At 32.3% G+C, this 18,617-nt stretch overlaps 1 protein-coding gene across 3 annotated transcripts in view; it reads left to right on the top strand.

The window, feature by feature from the left end:
• Positions 1 to 18,617, top strand: part of LOC118193591 (bestrophin-4-like) — a 52,030-nt gene that overhangs the window by 6,136 nt on the left and 27,277 nt on the right. For 2 of the 3 annotated variants that reach the window (XM_035364705.2, XM_035364707.2), the window contains exons 2-3: positions 10,668 to 11,020; positions 14,600 to 14,734. In XM_035364705.2, coding sequence (XP_035220596.1) covers positions 10,842 to 11,020; positions 14,600 to 14,734 — 314 coding nt within the window. In that variant the 5' untranslated portion in view covers positions 10,668 to 10,841. Of the gene's footprint in view, positions 1 to 1,532; positions 1,697 to 10,667; positions 11,021 to 14,599; positions 14,735 to 18,617 lie in introns of those variants that run through there. The other variant, XM_035364706.2, reaches the window with a different exon arrangement.

Genomic DNA, 18,617 nt, shown 5'->3' with positions numbered 1-18,617 from the left:
AACACTTTCTGATAAGCTGATGAGCACATTTTGTACACATACCGTTTGTCGACGACAATGCAATATGTTATTATTAACGTGTTCTGAACTACAGGGAAGGGAGGGTTGCCTTCATGGAGGAGTTTCTAAAGGAAACGGGCTTGTATTAACACGTTACACATGGAGGAAAACCACGAAAACGCCCATGTAGCTAACCCTTCGGCGAGACTCAAACTTCTGAGTGAACTACCAGTATTGAGGGACATTACCGCTCCGCCGCTGGTGGCCCGATAATGCAATATAGCGAAGCGATTTTTTAAAACTCGAGTTAGAACTTTTTATAATATTTTTTATTTTGTATTATATAGAAAGATTTTATATATAGAAAGATTTTTATAATATTTATTTAATTATTAAATAATCTTTCCCACATATCTTCGTTTAACTAGTAAACTAAGCATGTTAGAAATTCACTGTTTGCACCATCGATAGAGTGGGGGGGGGGGGAAATCTTTTCAGTGCAACTCGTAGCTTAATTTATGAAAATAGCCCGATTTCTTAACTCTTGAATAATAACGACAACGATTGCCAGTTGTAAGGTTCGCGACTTTGAATTCTTTTCCTAACTCTCGACGCGAGATTAACAAAATGGTTCCTACGTATTAACATGGAAGATATTTCATGGAAGATAAAGAAACTTGACTTACTGTTGCAAAGAACTATTTATTCCATACATATGTATTTTATGTTTTAATTGGGCATATATCCTCAAAATCAACCAATAAACGTAAGACGTTTATTTCCCCTTCTTTTAAATTACATTCTGTTGCAAATTCCATGGTTACTGCTTCTTTAAAACAATCATTCGCTTTTGCAGCAACTCGATTTCTGCAGAACTTTTCCCAAAATTTCTTCGATTACACGTAGCCCACCACTGGCCGAACCGCAGAACACAGATAATTCGACCTGGGTTCCATTCCAGGAGAAAGGTCTGATTGCATGGACGTTTTCATGGTTTTCTCCATATATAACATGGGCACTAGCCAATTTCTCTTGGATCTTCCATGAAAGTGTCACTCTTCTTAAGCAGATATCCCTTGTGTTTTTTTGCCATATTCAAATAACTATACAAACCTTGCACGGTACCAACCGAACTTAAATGCGCTGTATGTTAATTTATCACCTGGATTTGTTCCACTGAATCTCCTGCCTTTTTCCCAGTCGCCTTTATATGCAGAGAAAATTATGACGAATCATTATACTCCTTTCCTGAAGCATAGATTTTTAGTATAATGGTTAGCGCATTCATTGTTACTAACTTGAATAATGTGTAACATGGCCCTTTCTTCTTGCTTCGCCATTTTTTTTAACAATATATTCAAATTTCTTAATCTAAAACAACCTTGAATTTGCCTATCGTGAGAAGAAACCATTTGTTGGGGGTTCCTACTCGATACGTTACAGCCACTCAAATTCCAAATAGATACAAAAGAAATCTATGCTCTTATCCATTTACAAGATATCCCTAATACTGTGTACGTTCGGAAGCTTAGATAAAACTTGCTGCGTATTTACTCGGACCATGTGCGACTCCGTGCGAGCCACTTTTAAAGCAACGGGAAAGGATTTAAGCTCTTCTGAATCTAGAGCAAGTTAGAGAAATTTATGAGCTGTGATTTTCAAATAGGATTTTTCTGGTGAGATCTTCGCTACCAAGGTAAATTTTCTGGGCAAAATTTTAAAATTTCGTTTAATTCGGAAAAGCGGTAATTTTCCACAGTTTTCTTTAAAATTATCTTTCTGACTCTAAATTTATTTTTGTCTGCCATAGGAATTTGAGCCTATGCCTATTATTTTTTTATTGCTTATGGTAGCTATGAAATAAAATGCTTAAAAATACTTCATTTTAGAAATGCAACTTTTTTCCAATGATAGAACTTTTTACTTTTTATGAAATATGAATTTGCTCATGTAACATACCTATAATTTACATAAAAATAACCACATTACTTTATAGTACACATTATATATATATATGTGTGGCGGCACGAGGACCACATATGACTCTAGAAGCAGTTTTATTTAATCCGCGAATACTTTTTCCGTAAATTTATTAGTACTATTTATGGCATTAATTATTATGTCAAGAACTTGAAGAAAGGTTTAAGATTTAAGATTATTTTGAGTCAGATTTTACATTATTTTCATTACCATTGAAAGTGAATATGAATAACATCCTAGAAAATATACGAACTCAGAGCTTAAGATTTAAGATTATTTTGAGTCAGATTTTACATTATTTTCATTACCATTGAAAGTGAATATGAATAACATCCTAGAAAATATACGAACTCAGAGCTACTTAAGTTACATTGTAATATAAATTTTATTCAAAGATTTGAAAACACAGATTTGATCAACCATTTTTTCCAGAAAATAAATGCTTTCCGTTGCGAATTTTTCAATAAGAATAATCTTTTTATAGGAAATACACACATGTGTGAAGAGTTTCTTCCCGTTGTTGAAAATTAGACTGGCCAAATAAGCATTTGCATTTCGTGATAGGGAGTTGCTAGTCATTTTTCTCAAAGAAATACAAACTTATCAAAATCGAAGTGCCATTGAGGTATTGCAGCTTAAAAGTTGCAATAAGAAATAAAGGAGTTTATAACCTTTTACATGCAAATGTATGTATTTTTTTGCACGCATGAAAGAAAAAATTTAAGGTAACGGGTTATTATTTATTACCAAAATTTTCATAAATTTTTGGTCTTGGGTGTTTTCCTAATTTGTGTATATTCAAATTAAGTAAGTCATTTAGTGGTTAATTCAACATATTAGAATTATTTGAAATAAGCGTTAGTCTGAAAATTTAATGTTCAGATAATAATGTGCTTAAATTCCAAAGTGTAACCAATAGACGTTTCTTGCAGATGACTGAAAAATATAAATTGGAATTTGTTTCTTGCATCATTATTATTATTAGTGGTTATGAATGTTTTATTAAATAAAATTAAAAATTTAATAAATTTTTTTAAACCTTTTCATTTTGGTTAAAAAATTGGTCTGTCAGTTGCTTTTATATCGCGAATTCGGCTCGCAGTTTGAAATCACTGCATTAGATTAAAATAAAATGAACTAATTTATATGATAAATTTGCTTATACCTACTTTTCAACAGGTTGTAGGTTTCTTAAATATTAATTAACCAGCTATTTTACGTTTTAGATTTTTATTGTCACTTCTTTTCGATTCCACTCCAGAATGCAAATTAGCTCTCGAGTATTTAAGATGAAGCTTTTAGATTGTAAGAGAAAGCAAGCTCTATCTCACGAGGTCACGTTATTAGGTAGCTAACTCGGATAAGATGCAAGGTCACGTTATTAGGTTGCTAACTCGGATAATGCAAGCCTTCGGCCTTGCATTGCCGATACTGAATTTCTACGCCGGTTAGATTTGTGAGCTAACTTCGAGTTAAGTTGGTTTGCGTAACCTCGGCTACTGGATTATTCGAATTTAAACTTTTACATTTGACTGTTACTTTAACCCTTTGACTACTAACTGGACATATATGCCCCAATAAAAGTGTAAAAATTATTGCTGGTTTAAAAAGTACTTGGAAATCTCCTGAATGTTGGGATCATCTTCTAATAATTGGAAAATCAAGATGTCGCTGTGCTCGTTGTGCACAAATGAACACTGAGAAAAGAACAAATACGAGTTGCTCAATGTGAAATGTTAGGTTATGCAAAGAATGCTTTGCTTCAGAGGTTCTCAACCTTTCGACTAACGCGTACCATCTAAACAAAAATTGAAAACCTTTAGTACCACCACTACAAAGTACGACTACCACCACCACCACCACCACTTTTGAATAAAGATCAGATCATAAATTTACGAGTGTTCAGAGAAGAAACTCAATCAAGTTGTTGGGGTTTTAATTTTTGAATTTAATAGTTAAAAATACTTTGCTTCTTTGCGTACCACATTTTTCTCTTGTGTACCACCGGTTGAGAACCCCTGCTTTACTCTGTATCATACAATGTAAAATCTATTTTGTATAATAAAGTTTTCCAGAATAATAGGTGGGCTTATAGTAAGTCGATCGCTACTTGTGGGACATATGTATCCCATCATCAACTACGGCTGAGACATATGTGTAGAAAGAAGCCTTTGGCTTGAAAACCGTTTGTCAAAAAATCCCAAATGCTAAATTTATTTATATTTTAATTAATAATTTTTAATAATATCATATTTTGTTCACTTGGATAGAAAACAGAATAAATTTTTTAAAATTTCATAGTCAAAAGGTTAAGTTAAGTCGCCTTTTAACCCTCTCCGGCACGCTACCTTTTAAAGTTTGAGTTTCGATCAAAAAAAGGTAGCAGTTTTATTAGGCTTAGAGGAGTACACAAGTAAAGTTCTGTGAAGATAGCACTTATCGTTTAATTCTGTGGGTGTGCCCACAGTGGGCTTACTGAATGAATAGAGCTTCCAAAAGAGTGCTGAAACGAGCATTGTTGTCTGATCGATGAGATGCGGAGAAACAAAGAATACAGACTCGGTTGTCCTAGATTATCGCTGAGCCCGGTCTGGGCACACCTAGGGTCCGCCGTTTGATTTTAGGCAAGATTTCAAGGTAAAAATTTAAAACTAATATATAATAAGGAAATTAGCATACAGCCAAAAAAACATAGAAATTTCTTTTCAAACAATTCCTTTTATACCCTAAAAAAATCTGGAAGATTTCTTTGGATAATGAGGGTCTTAAATTAAATATGGCTTAAAGATATGGACTGGTTTGTGTTGAGCTGCCATTTACTATAAATAAAGAAGGTTCAGAGTAATCTATAGTAACTTATACATCCTTTTCCATCCAATTTTTCTGTGCGTACAGAAGGAAATTTTTAGGTGTGTCCAGACCGGACACACTGTGCAGCAAATGGTTAAGTGGTTGGCTGATTAGGTATCACCAAGTGTGCCTTCTGTTCTTCTTAGTTAAATAAAAAAAAATATTTTACATCCTTCTCAATTTTCAGTGTTATTTTAGTCTTAGCGATAATTGTATAACGTCTACCAAGAGTTTGGACATTATTAGATGATTGCCAAACGTACCAATCTTTATAGATATAAACATGTATTAAATAGGGTATAGATGCTTGAGTTGAAGTAATTGTTTGCTATTAAATAATACATAAGTCATATAAATTAAAACTACATCATGCAAGGCTTAAGACATAAGACAAAGATAAATAAAACTTCTGGTTTATCAAAATTTGTGTAGGTTCCGAGTATGCCGTTTCGTCTACGAGATCTCCAACAATGATATATGCTCTTTTGAGGAGCCGTACAGCTGCCGATGGGAAATTTTGTGGTAAAATCAACTTCATGTTTAGTTGAAAAGGTTAATTATTTAATATCGGTAGTAGATACTTTTCAGCAGTAAAATGGTTTACTCTTTGCCCATTGTAGTCGAAATTCCATTACATTTTCATAGATCACTAATATAGATTAAATCTAAATTAAGTTCTAATTACTGTTGGTTTTTAACGAATTTCAAATAGCATTTTTTGTTGTATTTTGGAGAGCGCAATAAAATAAAACGTGATGTGTTTTGGTAAAGATTATTTTGACAAAAGTTTGTTTTTTAAAAAATATTTTTGATGTTAATTATAAGCCAAATATGAGAAAATAAGTTTTTGTTTATTTCTTGATAGCAATTTCTACTCAAATTCTCTCAATAATTTAACAAATTTCGCAGTTATCTGAATTCAGATTAGCGATTATACGTTTGAGGGCTTCCTGTTAGTATTATAAGAGATTGCTGTTTAGAGAATTTTATCGTTTAGAAGAATATTAGATTGATCGTTGAATTTAATCGAGATAATAAAAACTGCTAAAAATAATGAAATGAGCCTTCGAACGATTTTTGCTATACTCACGTATGATGACCAACCACATAACTGAAAAACTTAACCGAAGTGTTAAGTCATTTATTTTATTAATGTTGGACTACCTTTAAACACCTGACGAAATATGCGATGTACTGAAAAGAACGCTATGAAAGCATTATAATTAAACATTTATTCGCCATGTAGAATATGTGTAAAATGCTTTTTGAATTATATTACAAGTTTTAGTTACTTCTTTCGTTTCGAATAATACATAAGTGAACGAGATTTCGAAGACATTTTAGAGAAAACTTCTGTTACACGTAAATGGATATTTTTGGGCACTGCTGATTTCTTTCAAATTGCTTGATATGAAAGGAACTACAAAACTAAAAGAAAATTTAAAAATGCAAAATATTGATCTGATAATCATGTATCGACAGAGAGCTATTTTTCAATAGCTTTACGAAGGCGAAATGCTTGAAATGATATTCTTATTTCACGAAAACTCTTGCGTAAAATTCATCACATATCATTGTTAGTATTCGTTTTTTTTCTATGAACTTAAAAGTTCGTAAGAAAAATATGCACTTTTTAATGTTTAAGGAAAGTAAAAAATATTAAATCCCTATTAAAGTCTCTCACACGCAATTTAATTTTCATATTAAAATTAATTTGTTATCTGCATAAGACATGAAAAAAAAAAACTCATGTAAGTGATATGGTATATATTAACAATAAAAATATTCATAACCATTACAGCAACTTAATCGCTTCATGGCAGTATTGAAAAGAAGGCATAATATGAAGTCAATTAATTGCAGTAAATTTGTAATATTTAGTAAATCAAGGTAATTACGTACAGAAAATTAGACAACAGGTACTAGAAGCCAGGCTAGCATCTCTGTAGTACCCACAAGAGATTTGAAGTACATCTGAACTTAGCTTAACTGCTATACTTCTGCAACTTTTGAGGTAGAACACCCTGGAAGGCGTTCTAAGAATCTACCATACTTCTTTCCCTCTCTCCATACTTCTTTCCAATCTCTTAAGGGAAATTTTGGCTCGCCGCTATTTTGAGTGCCTTCTTACCGCACAGACACTATACGTTTACAAATATCCATGCCTTCACCCAGATTCAAACCGGGGTCCATTCGGGAAGCAATCAGTCACCTACCGTCTGGGCGGGGGCATTAAACCACCACAACAAAAAAAAGTAACTTAAAAAGACATTCACGAATAATTAGTTAATTTAATACTTTCTTGCGGAACTCCAAATTATTTGCGGCGAAACATTAGGGTTATGGAGAAACCTGACTGAGAGGATTACTTTTATTTCAGGACAAGCGAATTCATTAGCGAAAGAACACGTGTGGGCTAAATGTTGCTTTCTTAATAGAAACGTCTGGAAACAACTTGTACTTAACTTTTCCTTACATAAGATTTATATTTTACTGCTAAGTATACTGTAATGGAATACAAAATGCAATAATGTTTTATAGCATTTCATCAAAGCATATACATAAATGGGAAGGAAAAAATAACTGAAAATTATAAATAAATTTAATGATTAAAAATTCACGAATATAACACTTTTGTATATATTTAGATTGAAATGGAATCAATAATTCGTTATATAACACTGTATCCGCAAGCCTACTTAAACGGCTTTTATTTTCACGAACTTTGGTCGCACAGATTACGACATCTAACCTTTTATACAGTCTTCCAGCCTGAATACTTATATTTTGGAAAATGTTGCTAATTAATATAAAAAATAAAACACAAATTATTTGACACCCATGCTACCAAAATGGAACGATGTATTTAATTTTAAAATTTGCGATTTCAGACATTATTGCAATTTGTGTTAAGCTGCCAGTTAATAAGTTAGTATAATCCGAGATTGACTTTTGTACCTCTTAAAAGCCACTCAACGATATTCTTTTGTGATTCACTGGTGTCTTATATTTATAATATTACATTTGGTATGCAAAAGTATTTTCAAGCAAGTAATTTATAAGTTTTCAGAGTCTAAAAATACAGTATTAATATTCTATGAAGAATTATAATCTGGTTAACAATATAAAAAATTGATACGTATATCTGCGAATATTTTTCATTTTTAATTAATGCAAAGAATATGACGAGTTGTCTACTTGCCAACACTAAAGCCGGCCAGTGTTTTCAAGAACACTAATCCTATAAGATTCTGGGAATAAGATTTTCATTTTGGAAAAAAAATTATACTGATAACAATTGTTCATAGTAAACTCTATGAAATCTAAACTCCTGATACCCAGCAGGGGCCGAATTGTACAGCCGCTGAACATTGGTAATTCGGTCCGAGGTTCTAATCACGCTAACGAGCTGGCTGCATGGACGCGTTCCCATGTGTAAAGTGCATAAGAGCCAGTTTCCCTTCGAATGTTCTTCATAAAGTCATCGCGTTCCTTAGGCAGATAGCCCTCGAGTGCTTTGCCGTAATCACATAAACCAAACTAAACTGATGATTTTATTTTTAGTTACGTACAAATGGCAAACATTTCATTTTTCAGTTTGTGTATGACCCCTGAATGTGATCTTCAACTTTAATATTAAATTTTTGCCAAGTATCAGTATAAAAAATATCTTTCAACGGGAATCTTACTTTTTGTTTTATTTTTTTATAATGAGTAGAGAATTTTTTAAATATAAGGGGAGAGTGAAGAAAAGTGCATAAATTTCGTAATTTTTACAAAAATGTTTTACTTAAAAATGCCCAAACGTGAATATTAAATCGTTCTTTTACATTAAAAGCATTTTTGTAACTGGATGTGTGTTTCTACGAGGGCTGCAAAAATAGAGGCCGAATAAATACTTCTGTGCGCATGATGTATGGAATAAATGCTTGCCGAACGCAAGAATTGTCATTAATGCAATACACTGCGTGTACGGTAGTTTTTGTTTTCTTTTTTAACAGTAACACGGGAATGTATATTTAATTGATTAGAGTGTTACAAGCACATACAACACAAACACATAAAGAAAAGCAAAAACAGCAGGGAAAAGATCAGAATGCAAAATTAAAGCATGTCAAAAGACAATTTACAATGAAACATGACGCGCCACTGTACGGTAAAATCCCTTTCCGCAAAGTTTTTATGGAAAAAATGTGTTAGGTATAATTCAGATTAAGAAAACATGTATAGACTTAACAAACCTAAATATCGTTATAATTTAAAAGGAAAAAAGAAACAGATATTTATTGAAAGTATTTTTATTATTGCTTAATAAATACGCGATAAAATTATTTTTTAGAAAGCTGGTGACTTTTGTTCGCAACAACGACTAATGCAACTCTTTAAAAGTTCTGCAATAAGAAGAGCAAACTTTTTTAATGGTTTTGGTTTGGTTTACTTAATTATGGCAAAGCACACTAGGGCTATCTGCCTAAGGGGAAGGATGCCTTCGTGGAGGACTTTCTAAGGGAAACTGGCTCGTATACACGTTACACATTGGGGAAAGCCACAAAAACGGCTATGCAGCCAGCCCGTTCGCGGGATTCGAACCTCGGACCGAACTACCAGTGTTCAGCGACTTTACCCCTCGGCCGCTGGTGGGCCCAAACTTTTTTAAAATGCTTCTCATAAAGTGTTCTTTGCTTTCTTCGCTTGGGTCAATCTCCTCTGAAAAATAGTTTAATTTTTAAGGCGTTTTATCTCTCCTCATTATCATTGCTTTCACCATCGACTGATTTTATACAAGATCGTCCAATTTTCCATTCATCATTTTTCGATTACATCTTTGACTTTTCTTCTTCCACGTCTGAAAATCCTTCACCGCCTATTGTTTTTGCGATTTAGGCGATTTTCTTTGAGGTCATAGCGGTCAATGAAAATGTTTTAAAACTGTTGATAGCTTGTGGACAGAACTGATGCCAGCAAGTATTCGGGACTTATGAATGAAAGTTGAACCACGTATAAATGCTAATGCTTGATATAATACGTTGAACCACGTATAAATGCTAATGCTTGATATAATACGTTGAACCACGTATAAATGCTAATGCTTGATATAATACGTTGAACCACGTATAAATGCTAATGCTTGATATAATACGTTGAACCACGTATAAATGCTAATGCTTGATATAATACGTTGAACCACGTATAAATGCTAATGCTTGATATAATACGTTGAACCACGTATAAATGCTAATGCTTGATATAATACGTTGAATCACGTATAAATGCTAATGCTTGATATAATACGTTGAATCACGTATAAATGCTAATGCTTGATATAATACGTTGAACCACGTATAAATGCTAATGCTTGATATAATACGTTGAACCACGTATAAATGCTAACGTTTGTATAATTCTAACGCTTGATAAAGCAAATAGAAACAATTAAGATAAGCGTATATGCGAAATCGTGTTCCGCAAATCCGCGTTCGACAAGGAATTGTTTCGTTTGCTGTCTAATGCAAGCATGAGGAAGTATAGAAATATGTAACTAACATATTTGGAAATGCAGTTTAAATTGTCAAATGTATATATTTAGCCATAATCGAATATTAAACGCCAAATTTATATTTAATAGTAAATAGTAAACGCCAAATTTACAATTAATGTGTTAAAATAATAAGTTTATTCGGAAGCTACTGGCTACCTTTTACTCTGCAGTCATCATCTTCCGAAACTTGGTTATGCAAATAAGTCTGAAAATAAATCTCTATTCTATAAAGTATCTGAAATCACTGAACTTAAGCTTTCCGGATCATTAATTCTATTATTTTATAATTATTTTTCAGGATATCAAAGCGAAAATATGCCTTTGGTGATATATTCTAAGCAACTATGTGAAAAGTAGGCATCCAGTTCGCGATAGAAAACTCAAGTGAGCATCGTACATATGAGGTACATCGCACGTTTTGTGATCTTGGTTTAGCTGAAAATGTGTAGTTCCATTGATTCATAAATTAAAAATGACAATCACTTATTCTTTGGATGTCGCCAATACTCGGTTTTGTGGTTTCACGAAACTCCTGGGTCGTTGGAAAGGCAGTATATACAAGATTCTATGGAAAGAATTCATTGTGTTTTTGATGGGATATGGATTGCTCAGTGTTACGTACAGATGCTTCCTCAATAAGGAGCAAAAGAGGTAAGCCTTTATGACTATTTTTAATATGTAGAGTGCCTTGTGATTCACATTCTTAATATTTTAAAAATCAAATGCTGTTTATAATTTTAAGTTTGAAGTGCAGTAATTCCCGAGTTATGTACTTTATGACGTTCCATAAACTCTTATGTGACTTGAACTTTATGTAAATAGAATTTAACTTAAGTTCGTGAGAAATTGCAATATCTATTATTTAAGTATTAATAAATGTGTATACATTATTAAAACTAATGTTTTATAAATGGAACATCCTGCAAAAATATTAGTACCTTCCGATTATCCACATCCCTACTTACCAACTCTTGGTGACTTTGTGAATTGGCGAAAAACATTGATATTTGGCTATTTTTACGACTTATAGGTTTATGAGATATAAATTTATACACATAGGTTTATGAGCAAGGAGAAAATTCTATATAGTTAATATTCCTACAGCCTGCTTACTATTTAGCGAAATGACCGTTAAATATAAAGCTTTCAAATCCGCGAATATACTCACATGTATGGTACGCGCATATGAGGCTATTTATTGTCGAATAGTATATTTGAAAGAAGACCAAAAGCGGACAGTTCTACCGAAGTTGAAACAGGGTTAAGAAAATATGCAAAATAATATAAAAAAGAAACTAAAATCTCTATTTTCAAGCAAAAGAAAATACCTTGTGACCGTTAATTGATTCTAGTGGGCGCTGGAGGTGGTGGTTGTGAAGAGAAATCTTCTCTGGCAACTTCTTCCTTCTTGATATTGAAAGTCTATTTGCAGTTAAGGTCCTCTAAATTGCCAGCTTGAAATTGGTGTGAAAGGATTCTTAGATATGTGTACAGTAGTTTGTGGGATCACGTGCTTTTTGTCTCGTAAATGGCTTTATGCCGAAACGTATTGGAATAGGTTGGCTGTTAACATTCTCCAAGGGTTTGGGTTCGAATGCTGGTCTTTTTTTATAAATCTTTGTCAGGACTAGCTTTCTTATGAATAATCAGAAAACTCAACGCTATCCTCTACTCTATTAAATCCTCAATCCAGTAAGAATAATATATCGTATCTCAAAGCGAGCAATAGAATAACAAATGCACGAATTTGAAGCCTCGCCATTTTTAAATATGGTTGAAAGATTTAAATTAAAAGAAACCTAGTTACGATTTTTACACAATAATACTGTTATATGCATATATAGGGTACACACGTCTTTTTTTTAAACACTTTGTAAAGCATCGAAAAATAATCTGGGAAAAGCATTTGGGGGCAAAAACAGTACGGGAAGTCACACCAGCTTTCAGCTTAGTTTTTAGGATGTTTTTCTTGTAGAAGATTAATGCTTGCCTATATACTACGCTCACGGTCTACTTGATTACTGATTATATTCGTATTTCATTTTGAGTCTTAAAACTCTTGTGCGACTGTGCTGGAACCTGAGGACTTCTGACCTCCAGTATGCAATTATGATATGAAGAAAAAACGTTTTTTAGATTAAAGTAAAGGGTTTATTTTATTCCTTTACATTTATTCGAAAGTGATATAATTACTTAAAAAATTTCAATAGAAGTGTGAGAAGCAATTTACTGAATACTTTAGCACAAGAATTATTAATTTAATCATTCACTGCTTTCAGGTTATTTAACTTCTACTTATTTACTGCACAAAAGTGAGTAGAGGAGGAATGTTCAAAATTCGGGAATGAGTTAATTTCTTGGCTTGTGTTTCTTTTGAATTTTTATTTATCAACACGCGCAAAGCAACTTGCGGTTTGAGTAAGACTTGTCATTCTGATTCCTGCGCATAGGTTGACTACATTAGTGTTTTTGTGCTTCTCTATGATGCGATATGCAAGGAATTTTTCAGTACTCTTTTGGTTGCTTTGTCTCCAGTCTTTTGTTTGCGTGCATTTATGGATAAAAGATGTGTGTGAAAGATTAAAAGAGCTGTAATAGTTTAAAAAATATTTTAATTATCGTGTCCGTAAAGCAGGAAAAGAATTTAACGGATGGAATAGAACGAGTTAGAAAGTAACTATTTTATCGAAAAACGGGATTTGTGGCAATTTCAATACCGGACAAAAACATTTTTGTGTCCCAAGTAAAAGTAATTTCTGATACCTTTTACTTTAGCATCTGCAACAATGAAACAGTTTGCCAACATTATAATTTTTTTACTTGTTTAGAGTCGCGAGTTGATTTCAGAAAGCCCAACTGTTATTTTTCATCACTTGATTTGCCATCAATTCTTATTTGTCATGATTCGAGCATCACTAAATAAAACTGAATTATTGGATTACGGCAAAATATACTAAGATTATATGCCAAAGGAGAGGGATGCCTTCGTAGAGAAATTTTTACAGGAAACTGACTTGTATACACAAGTCACATGCTAAACTTGTAACAAAATTTGTAAAATTCACTTGTAAACACATGCTAAAAATCACAAACTCCCATGCAGCCAGCTAGTTAACTGGGATTCAAATCTGTATCGAACTAACCATTGACTACTTGAGTGAAGTGTACGAGTTAATTCTTGCCATTTCTAATTAGATTTCTTGCAGCTAATGCCATTACTTTCAAAAACTTCCTCATTAAGCAAAGACATCTTGTTCTTAAAATTTGTAAAATTGTGTACTTTAAATTTGTAAAATTGTACTACTTGGTACATTGGGAGAACATATTTACCATCCCGTTTGAAAATCAGAATATAATAGTTAACGTATTTACTTTTTTAGAGTTTCATTATTTTATTTATAACCTCAAGTACATTACCTTTATTTTAAAAGCATGAATATTATAAAGGCTCAATTAAGATATTGTGTTTGACTTTTGAGTGTTTGATCTAATTTTATGGACTCCATGAACTGTGGAAATTATTTTTTATTTTATCATTTATTTTTAATCAAATTATGGTTTTAGTTTTTTATTCCTATTTCCTGTACTAAAGTATAAATATCAGAATTTATACTTTTAAGTTACGTAGTCTATTATGTAAAATGTAAATTAATTCGGTTATAATTATTTAAAATGAAAATAAATCTGCTTAATGATGAAAGTGGGACAATACAATACGTCTTAACTACTGCTAAAGACCGACGTTATCAGTCATAGTCAACCGAGATATTTTTAATCATCCACATCATGGCTGTTTTATTCACTACATAATTCAACATTTTCTGCAGTAACTGGTAATATTAGATCAGATCTCACAGGAACCATAAATCTATGTCGATGCATACTGCATCATGGCTTTAAGTATTAAAATAATATTTAAGGGATCTGAATGGTTTAAATATGTTATATTTATTTTATTAAAAACTGCATTTTATTGAAAATGTATGTATGACATCTCTAAGTGTCAGAAATAAACATAGGTAGTTATAATACTTACAGGTGCATTGTTAGAGCCACGTGTCTCACTAAAATGACATTAAAATGAAATGATGAAAAATGAAAGAACATCTGTATTATAATAAAGTGCCAATTATGAAAGTGCAAATGAAGACAAATGTTAAATATAGTCTGATTAGTGGTGCGGTTTTATTGCTGTTCGATAACTATTATTTCGTCTTTGTTTCTGTTTAGGACTTTCGAAAATGTAGTTATATATTTCGAGACATTCATCGATCTGATACCATTATCTTTTGTGTTGGGATTTTACGTCAGCCTTGTCATCGGGAGGTGGTGGAATCAATTTGATGCCATTCCCTGGCCAGACAGGTGAGTAGGTTGCAATTTCTTAACTTTGAAACAAATTGTTCCAAAAGTAGAAAATGAGCATAAGGAAATTATAATCCAACAAATGACATTATTGTGGCTTTAGTGATATTTAAAAGGCACACAGAAAATTCTTTTGTTTGTCTGTCTTTTACATCCGCGCAATAACCAGACGGAAATTCTTAGCAGCTGCAAGCTTGAAAACTTATAAAATGACTTTGAAATAAGGAAATAAAGATTTCAGTTAGATGAATTCGTTTTAAATTTAGGGTTATTAGACCTTTGTTTAAATTAATTACTCACTGCTTGCTTTAGCCTCAAGGATAATGATCTCGAATATTAAACTCGAATGATATTTGAGATAATTAGCCCCTGATGAATCCGTCACAAACTTTACATTGTGAATAATGAAAATGAAGTTTGCCATAAAATATTATCGAAAGATTTTTTAATTAGTTAAAAATTTTTTAAATAATTCATTTTAATTTATATTTTGTTTATTAAATCTTTTTGCTGGTTACAATAGCTCTTTTTACAAGCTTATTTCACTCCTTCGGATAGTATAATCTTAATTTTTGATAAATAAAATTTAATCAATTTCATCCAACTACACTTGCGCAAATTTTACTCACCTTATTAAATTGTTGTTAAAGTACAAACACACACTTTTTAAAAACGTCACAAAAATTATTCCAAGTCTTATATATAGGACCTTCACGATCAGAGAGTCCGTTACTAGGCAGTCGTAAAAATAGTGATACTATTTGAGAATAAAGTAATTATATAACGTTTTGTAAGCTCGAAAAATATTCAATCAAATGGATATTATAAAAGAATGAAATAAGATCTCTCCAAATAGGACAGTTTTTCGATACTTAACGTATTTATTGCAAAACTTCAATAGAAGTCACCAAATTTTCACAATGTGTGTCAGTTGTGCCTATAAGAGGTTCTTCAAACAGCTATACTCGTAACAATTCTTCAATATACGTCGTGGATATTCTTTTTGTTGTATTCCAAGTTTCAGTTTATAGACAAATCGTGATATTTTTTTGTCCTTAAACTGTTTTAAAATCTGTGCTTAACGATTTTGCTAGGAATGGAAAAAACTGGGGAAATTTCTGCAGGAATATAATATTTTGCCTCAAAATCGGTAGAAATTTTTCGGTTGTTTGGAATCGGTTGTTAAGGCGATCGTCATGAAATTTCCGACTGACCAAAAGAGAAAAAAAGCTTATAAGAATATTTATTGATTTATTTTTGAGATAAATACTTAATTGGAATGTAAAATTTAGATGAAATAAATATTTGGAATGACTGGATCATGAATTACATTGCCATTCGTTTTCATTTGTAAGAAACCGCCGAACTGAGTCGTTTAATTTAATACCCAACTACCCATTTTTAAGTTCACGAAGGTCAATGTTTGTGAAGTTGTTGGACTATATCAGATAAAAGGCAATGTCAACTAATATACGAATGATTCTTTTAAAAGAATTCTAAAGCATTTCTTTTCCATCATAATGAGAAATTTTATGAAATGCTAATTTTACTGCCAATTATGGATACAAGTGAGACATAACAATACACGCGTAACATCTGCGCTTTGGTTTGATGTAACCCCGATTGATTCTTGGTAAGCTACGTTTCGTTTTTATGAACAAGGCTACGAATCAACTGTTACTGCTGTAAATTTTCCCTTCCATTTTGAAAAAGTGATTACAGTTTAGGGCCTATCTCATACAGGACAGCAAGCAGGGGTTATTTTACAAAGTTATAGGATTCTACCATAAAAAATGTGTATTAATTCAAACGAAATGGTCACCTGAATGTGGCCAACAAAACAGTAATACATTGAAACAATTACCAACAGAAAGTTTGTACTCGTACCTTTCTAAGCAGAACCTAACAAAATATTATAAATCGAAGAAAGCCTTTTTATGAAACACGGAAAGAAATCTGTACCAAATACCAAGATCTCGAGAAAAGAGAAAGTTAAGAGGGATTTAGTGAAAATTAGTTAAAAAATTAATACTTGATTCGTACATAAGATGCTAATAACTCAATCGCAAGATAGATAAGAATAAATAGGATTTTGAATTACAGTGAAATTCAGATGTAATGAATTTCATATGACAATCGATAGAATTCCTTAAATCGAGAATAGTCTTTGAATCGAGTGATAACGAGTTAGCTTTACAAGTATGCAATGAAAGCAACTTGTATACTTACCTCGGTTTGAATGTATTAGTGAAGAGAATAAAGGGAAATTATTTTGAACGCATCTTTCCTTTATTAATGAAAGACCTTTTAAAACTTAATTTACTCTATTATTCTTTAGAGTAAAAATCTGACATTTAATTCTTGCTGAATTCACCAATTTTTACCAAAGTTATCTCTTTATTGTATTTTTCGTCAGAAATTTTTCTGCAGTCCCTTCTGCAACAGAAAGAGAATTCGCCAATGTGATTTGATTTTATACTCATTGTCGACATCAGGCCTACCAACTGCACAAGCGGTATAATCACTAAACACTGGTAGTTCGACCGTTGTTCGAATTCTGGCAAACTGGTTGGCTGGGAATTTTCGTGGTTTTCCTCATGTGCAGCATGGATACGAGCCAGTTTACTTAGAATGTTCTCCATAAAGGCATCTCTCTTCTTAGGTCGATAGCCCGCCTGTGCTATACCATAGTTAAATAAATCAAACCAAACCCTTCTCGACTCGAATCTATAGCCTTACCTAGTTGCCATCACATTGTACCTCAAACAGACCAATCAATAAATGCAAATACGCATATACACATACTGGAAGGTCTGTGAAATGCTATTTTAGCATTTTACTTTATCGTTTCAGCTATTTATGACGGTATCGCATTCGATTAGACCTTGCAAAGAAAAATCTTGTTTCTGTAAGGCAATTACTAACAATGGGTTGACCTTACTTTTTGTTAGTGTTTCTTTAAGCACAAGTTCATATGCAAATATTCTTAAGTTTCTTCGTATTTATCCATCATTAGTAGATTTTAATGACCTTTGTTCAACTTAATAGCAGAGTTTGTACATGTGCCGTACTCTACAATATGTTATGAACTTATTTTTTTTAATACGAAGTTTCGGTTTTTCGAACATTTTTCCTTTAGAAGTTTACTCAGGTAAGGTGTCTCCCTTTCTTTCACCAGCTACCAGTTCTGTTTTTCATGGGAGTCATATCTCGGTACTCTACAAAATCAGGCCAGCCCACGGAGACTTAAATTTAGTTACCCTAGAAAATAACAAAGGCAGTCTTAACGAAAAATCTCAATGTCCAGGTCATTTTTGAATTTTTCCCTTCTTTGGAAGAAGGATATATATCTAATAGCTCTCAAAATAGATGATTTTATTTAAAAATCTATGCCAAATTAAGATTGCTTTTTTTTTGCCTAATTTTTAACAAGGAAAATGCTACCATAACCTAATTCTTGATGTCACTTTTTTGTACTCGTAAATGTGGGTCTGCCTCCAACAAGTCGGAACATAAAACTGTGCTCAGCGTTTTCTAACACACTGCATATATCAGTTGAGAGCTGATGCATTTTTCTATTGCTCAGCCTGTCATTTATAACTAAGTATTCTTATATTTTATTTCATTTATAACTTATTTTCTCAGAGCTGGCGCTGCCGGCCTCCGATGGAGAGATTGAGGTGATCCGAGTTTTTAAGAGAAGAAGTGAAAATTGGTTCCTTAAACCATTTCTTAAACAAGCATTAAAAATTATTTAAGTATATAGACGCTATAGTAATGCATCTTTACAACAATTATGCCAAATCATGTCACCTGTTCTTCAAATTCGTTTAATCAAAAACAAAGTCCAACATTAAGAATCGCATGATCAGCATGATATTTA

This window comes from Stegodyphus dumicola, chromosome 8 (assembly GCF_044657685.1).
Source record: "Stegodyphus dumicola isolate Sdum_Otavi_A_Nest chromosome 8, ASM4465768v1".
Taxonomy (NCBI): Eukaryota; Metazoa; Arthropoda; class Arachnida; order Araneae; family Eresidae; genus Stegodyphus; species Stegodyphus dumicola.
This window is presented reverse-complemented; position numbering and strand designations above follow the sequence as displayed.